The sequence below is a fragment of the Crassostrea angulata genome, chromosome 7 (genome assembly GCF_025612915.1).
Source record: "Crassostrea angulata isolate pt1a10 chromosome 7, ASM2561291v2, whole genome shotgun sequence".
In the NCBI taxonomy this organism is placed as follows: Eukaryota; Metazoa; Mollusca; class Bivalvia; order Ostreida; family Ostreidae; genus Magallana; species Magallana angulata.
Window position 1 is genome coordinate 8,085,919 of NC_069117.1, and position 7,388 is coordinate 8,093,306.

Sequence of the window (7,388 nt, forward strand, 5' to 3'; positions counted from 1 at the left end):
CATTTTACGCGATAACAAGGCCTTGGACTTTCAGTAGGACGTAACTATCTATTTCTTGCTTTGAAACAAGTTAAATATGATGCTGGTTTCAGGCAAATATGCATCAATTGCGAACTCTTACCTCAAAATCCAGATAAATCTTGTTGATTTCAAAGAGCCATGGCTAAGTGGCCAACAATGAAATAGACAGGTCTACGTCACTTTGCCGTTTGACACAACTACCCAAAGTCCAAGCTCTTGTTAAAATGGTTCTAACTAACTACGGTAATATTTCTTTATCCTATTATAGCCTAAATAAGTTAAATGATCTTTGCATTTATATATGTTAGCTTACGTCGAAATATTCCTTGGAGACGGAGATCTACTGAAGTCATTATGAACAACGGAGGCAGATACTCTTTCAATGCTCCTCCAAATTGTAATGTTAAAGATCATCCATTCCAAAAAGAACTATATATAACCACAGTCCTATTGAATTCCTGATACATCTATCATTGGCAACTCAAAATTCACATTTAACTTTGTGATACACAATTCCACAGAAAGAAGTGACCATCAAAGCTCAATTTCTTAATCATCCAGTTGATATCTTGCAGTTAATAGAACCCGCTTTCCCAGAGTCAACAACAAAACTCCATAAAACATCGAGACTACTTTTTTGCCACAATCAGACTTCATCTCTGTTGGTCAAGTGAAATAGTTTGATTGCTGAGTAGATGTTCTCTTCTCTACAACTACCTCATAGGACTGAAAATGGCCATATTTTCTGTCCATATGGAATACAATATCACGCATTCCTTGATGTCGGATCTATCCTGGGCTGCTGACAACATTCACTTTCATAAAGAGCCAATAACTCAGGAAAATCAATTAATGATCATGCTGTAGCATGTTTTATTTACAACTTGAAAAAAGAAAACAAGATTCTTTTATTATAATATTCAAATGGATGGGAGGGCTTTCCATAAAAAGATAAAGCTTTTTTACTGAGTGTGTCAATAACAGCCTCAACATTGGCCCTGCAGATCAATAACTACAGATAATTGGCACCACAAATTCTGTGCTTAATATCTGGGATCAATACCGCAGTCTGTGTGAGTCTGTGGCAGGTAGGACTCTTCCTATAGTCCTTTGCATGGTGCATCTCTTACATGTCTACATGACCAAGTCTCACCATTGTCCAAACTAAAGAACAAGGCTACTAATATACTGAGAATGTATAGGATTTATGTTTACCAGTAGACGTTTCATACTGGGGTTACCCAGAGTTATAAAATTGAAATTTGAGATGCTTTGTAAAATAAATAAGTAATATTAGAGGTCTAAGGATGTAATTATTTCAAGGAGCTGGCCAGCATCAGCTGTCTTGATTCTAGACTAATAGAAAACAGTGACCACAGAGAGAATTATATGGATGAGATATGAAAGGAAAAAGATGGTGTTTAGAAACTTGGTATAAGGATAGTCTTTTTTTAATTAATGTGGATTCATGAGACATTAGGATTCTAACTGAAGTCATCTCGTGTTCAAAAAGCTGGACAGGAGAAGAGTCAGTAATCGAGTATAGTCACTTCTCAAGTGTTTCCTTTGTATATATATAAGCACACTAAAAGCACACTGAAGTTAAAAATCAGAATTAAACAGTGACAATAAGTAGGATAAGTCCAGAACCACTACAGACCGGGTCATCCCAGATCAATGATGACACACCACTTCCTGTCCCAACTGGGATGTAACCCAGGACCCTGAATCAACACATAACTCATATAAATAACTGTAAAAACTAGGCTACTAAGTAAAATGTAAAGTGTTGGGGTTTTTTGATGAAAAATATCTTTCCCCCCTTTCATCTATTATGTACAGATAACATTTACATATTCAACTTCCTAATTATTTTTAACAAGTTTTCTTCCCTTCATACATAATAAAGATTCTTTCTCTGCCTTTGTAATATGGAGTAAAACAGCAAACATTTATGCGATTCTTTTAAACATCCTCATATTGTCAAAACATTTAACTAAATGCATTGATATAGTGTTTGTATAAATACTCATATGCATTAAAAATACTTGTTACACTTTTAATTTAAAAAATAGACAGAAAATAGTAATGTTTCTGTAAAACTGGATCAATAAAAATTCATTCCAAATCAACTGATGCAAAGTCGGGCACAGGTAGTATTTAATGACAACAGTGATGATTAACAAGGCAGGAATTATTCCTCGGCACTAACAGGTGATAATCAATGCACTCCATGACAAATAATCAATAAAATAGGAAAACAATATTTATAGCATTGGTCTGCTTTGTGTCATTACAGATATATCATGGGTCCTTGGAGCCTAGTCAAGAAGAGAAGGCATGACATTGAATTATACCACCCTGAGAATTGGTCTAAACTGGGTTTTGTTCGCATGTATCAACTTCCTCATTTCTCAGCAGAAGAAAGGGAATTGTCTTTAACAAACTGAGAGATTTGTTCAAATGATATTTTTCATAAATCCCTTTTAATAATACAAATGATAGGATATATAACCACTTGTCTGCAGATCAATAGATATCTTATTTCTTGTTTAGTAATAGCTTGTTGATTTCATACTTACCACATCAGTTCATATGAAAACATACAATGACCTAGTTATTAGCATTATTATTCTCATGAGTTGATGGTAGTGCATGTAATTATCAGTCTAAATATAGAACCAGTCTCACTGGGCCAGTATTGGATTTAAACCTCTGAAAAGGTATAAAAGGTTACTAGTACCTGCAGTATATACTGTTATTTATAGAACCGTGCAATTAAACGTACCAGGACTCTAATCATCAGAACCATAAAACAGGGGTCCATTTATCTCAAACAATATTCTTATCTATTAAACAAATAAAATCATATTTATGTCTAAGAATTATATATATCTGTATTCAAATTAATTTGTATGCATATCGTTCTCAAAATCTTCTACTATCACAATAGCAATACTGCAGAAGGATAGACGGATGGTTTTTTTTTAATAGAAATTTTTTTTTTTTTTTTTAAATCAGTTTCTGCATTAATACTGTGACAGTAAAATCAATAAGGTATTAAATGTTGTGGTAAAATTTTATTTTTGAAATTATAACCCAATAAATTGGTTTGAATTTTTTTAAAATTTGTAAACTTGACAATAACACTTATAAAACAAGAAATTGCCTTAATTGATACCATGTTATTTGCCACACATACTTTACATCAGTGTTTTGAGTGACAACCTATTGAAATACATGGCCATTAATTGTGAGAGGAACCAGAACCAATGAAATGTTGGTGTCTTGATTGTTCTTACAACAAAATATACTCCCTTTCAATTTACCCTTTATTTTGACTTCCAGTTGAAACATACATCACAATTTATGAATAGTTTATTTTATATAGTCAGAAAATTATTGGGTGAACACTTTAATAGAACTTTGGAACTTCAATGTATGTTTGAACTTCCTTGTCAAAAAGAACAATAATTGTTTTCCTTACTCCTTAGGCCATAAAAACAAACGAATCAAATTTCCCTAAAGATGCATATTAACATAAGACTGTGAAGACAACACCCAAATAGGGATTGTTTATAAATGTAACTTATACATTTATGAATTATTGAAAGAAACAATTATGAAGTGTTTAATAAAATTCGACTATACAAATTTTATTACTTATCATAATAAAAGAAGTAAACAAAATCATGCACACAAATGAATTCATTTTTGACAAATTAAAATATGTATAATACTGTATGGATATTCATGGAATTCAATACGGATTTTAAAGTCATTTCCTTATGGTTTCCATTGTCCAACTTTCCAATATCTAGTTTAACACCAAATCTTAAACAATTATCTCCAAAGATTATCATTAATGTCCGAAAATGCATATTGTATGAAAAATGATTCATTCATTAATTCATTCATTTACGATTAATCATTTTTTATTGACTTGTTGTAAATCAGTAACAGAGTAAATCACTGTGGCCAAATCGCAATAACTGATTTTTTTACTTGCATATTTCTACACGAGAAAAAAATATAAAAATAATTTTTGGAAATATTTACCATCTATACTGCTCCCAAAATCAGTGAAATCCTGGCTTTTCTCAGCCATTCTTTCTATAACACACTCATCCAGTGATCCACTCCTCTGACCTGTCTGTCGGAAACATCTTTCTAGATGACTCTTCTGACAATGAAGATAAATAAATAAGAACTAACCGGAAGTACATTAAAAACAGAAAGTAGAGTGGGGAAGTTGAACCACATGTATGCACTATGTTGTAGGCTTTATTTTCATGTTAAATTATTTTGTAAATATTTAAAATCATGAGAGATACACCATTATCCGCATGTGAAAAGAACTTTATCATCAAAGCATTGGGAGATAGAAAGGTGAGTAGGTTTAGGACTTTTTTTTATTTTAAAAAGCATAAGATTCTATATTCTTGTGCCAGACAAGAAAGCAAATCAATAGAAGTTGAATGATATTGAATTCATGGAAAATACATTTTGTTCTTTAAATCTACACCAAATAAAACTGATCTTACTTATCACATCTACAGTTGTTTTAGTTAAGATTTTAGCAAATTGTGATACGAGTAAATACAAGTAATGCAAAATGTTAGATAATAATTGCAGTGCAAAATTTTTAAGAATAAATGCATAACTTATTATTAATTTGATTTAAAATCTCTCATTTTACAATTATTAATTTATTTGGTTACTATAACATATTTATCATAATACTTAATAAGGTCAGGAGGTAAGGTCAGAATGAATTTTAGTTAACAAAGTTGAAACACATGTATACAACTCCACTACACATCAAGGAATCTTTTAGTTTTATGAACAACTCTTATTCCTTGCTTTAGAGACTAGACGGAAGGCAGCCATATGATTACAGGAAAGTGAAAATCACCTTTGGAGCTGACAGAGGATGTTGCAAAGTGAATCTTGGACAAACTCAGTAAGTCATGAAAAGAAAACAAAATATTGCATTTAAAGTAACATCATCTTTAGTGCTTGATACTAGCATCTCATTTAACTGCAAGAGCTCACATGTATTTCTATGCCCCCCTTCAAGGAAGGGAGGGCATTTTGCTTTTCTCATGTTCGTCTGTTTCTTGGTCTTTCCACCAACAGTTTCCATTCATGCATGCATTTTCTTCGCAGAGGTTGCACATATTCAAATGGAATTTGGCATAAAGATTTGTCATAAAATTACCTAGGTCATGTTTGATTTTGGGTATGATCGAGTTATGCCCCCTGAACCTAGAAAAATTCCAATTATTTGCAGTTTCCGTTTATTTTGTTAACGAATATTTCCAAGGGGACATAAGTGTTTCACAAACATCTCTTCTTTACATACTAGTGATAAGAACTACTAGCAGTTATTTCCTTGAACTTTATGCTACTAACAGTAAATTTTGCTTAAAACAAGGAAAACATTCATTTACAAGTTGAAATGCTGGTACAACTACATGTGCATATATTTACAATAACTATCAAACTTTGATAAACAAAAGTTTACTTATATGTGAGGTTTGATGATAACAAATAAATAACAAGTCAGGAGAAAGTGTTCTTGCATTTTCTAAACTGACACTGGTAATAACATCTCACATAGAACATAGATTTTCCTTGATCTCTTGTTTTGATGACTTGCAGAGTCCTAGCACAAGTGTCCTGTGAAATCACATCTCCCCGAGCAGTTCGTCCGTCCGATGGCGTCCTGTTCATCAATGTGGAGTTGTCTCCAATGGCATCACCAGCCTTTGAAGTTGGAAGGTTTGTTGACATTTATTTTTATCACTTGACTAATCATCTACAAAGTAAGATTTTAATGCCACCCAGTTTAATAATTTTAATGCAATATATGCTCTGCAAACATTATAATGCAGTAAAACCTGGTTACCTTGAACTACATGGAACAAGGAAAATTTTATGAGAAATATGAGGATTCCAGATTACGAATTAAAATATACTTTAAAAATAAGTGGTTGGGACTACTCAATCTCTTTGATATATTATCTATGGTATTCAGAATATCAGTGTTTATAAAATACCAAACCGCAACTGTTTACAGATTGATAATATTGAGTGACTCAATTTGAGTCAGTTCTCATTATGCATAGAAGTATATATGAAATGTTGCCTGTTCAGGATGTCAGACCTGGGGGTAGAAATCAACAGACTGCTGGAGCGCTGCCTTAGAGAATCAAGGTGTCTGGACACAGAGTCCCTCTGTATTATCTCAGGGGAAAAGGTGAGTTCCTGAGAGCACAGGTTAAAATGTTATGTTTTACTGGTATTTCTTTATACATCAGTAACTCTGTCTCTTCTGTCAGTTGGAACTTTTGTACTGATGAACTTTTACCAGTCTGAGAAGTATTATTTCCACTGAAAAGTTATTGCAATAGATTCTAAGAGTTGGGACAGCCAGGATAAGATGAAATAAATCCTTAAATCTTTTTTGGTATCACAGGTCTGGCAAATTCGTGTGGATGTGAATGTAATGAACCATGATGGGAATATCATAGACTGTAGCAGCATTGCTGCCATTGCTGCTCTAGCCCACTTCAGGTGAATGTACATTACGACATTAATGTTTTCGTTGATTGTTGACTCTCATTTAGTGACACATTATTTTTAGTAAACTTTTTAAAGCAAGTAAATTTGTTGTAACAAACAAATAAAAAAAAAATGTTTTCTTGTAGACGACCTGACGTTACTGTGGACGGCAGTGAGGTTATTGTGGTAAGGAGTTCCATTATTTTGTCTGGTTAAATTTACTGCTAAAAACTCCAAACAAATATATCTCCACAAAAAAGTGTTCATTTCATGCTGTCCCTGAATCTGTGAAATAAAGTGGAGATATCTTTGGATAATTACTGTGGAATCATTTAAATTCATGGGGACCAGTTTTCGTGGATTACCTACATTTTACAGGTTCATGGGGACGTGATTTTGTGTAATAACTCATACCAACATAAGGAAATATGATTTTGAAACCCTAATCTATTAATTCATGGGGGATGTTAATTCGTGGCTGAGAGGTACCCATGAATTCCACGAAAATTGAGCCACCACGAAATCTAATGATTCCACAGTATTGCATGGAAAATCCATGCATCCCATTTCGTAAATGGTTTTAAAAATATTTTTGTTGTTTTTATTCAACAGCACCCCAGTGATGAAAAGGACCCTATCCCCCTCAGTGTCCATCACATGCCCATCTGTGTCACCTTCTCCTTCTATGAACAAGGGTCAGTATTTTTAACAAAATAGGTTAAGTTTTTGTGATCATATTCCTTGACAAAGTGCTGTAATATAAATGTTATATAATATATATAATGTAATATGCTGTAATA

General features: G+C 32.8%; 1 protein-coding gene across 1 annotated transcript in view; it reads right to left on the reverse strand.

Annotated features, from left to right (window-relative positions):
- The window catches only part of LOC128191199 (probable phospholipid-transporting ATPase IA), a 32,084-nt gene extending 26,267 nt beyond the window's left edge, over positions 1-5,817 (reverse strand). The window contains exons 1-2 of the mRNA XM_052863283.1: positions 5,641-5,817; positions 4,081-4,204 (exon numbers count right to left, since the gene is read on the reverse strand). Coding sequence (XP_052719243.1) covers positions 4,081-4,204; positions 5,641-5,817 — 301 coding nt within the window. The remainder of the gene's footprint in view (positions 1-4,080; positions 4,205-5,640) is intronic.
- Between the last annotated feature and the right edge of the window lie 1,571 nt (positions 5,818-7,388).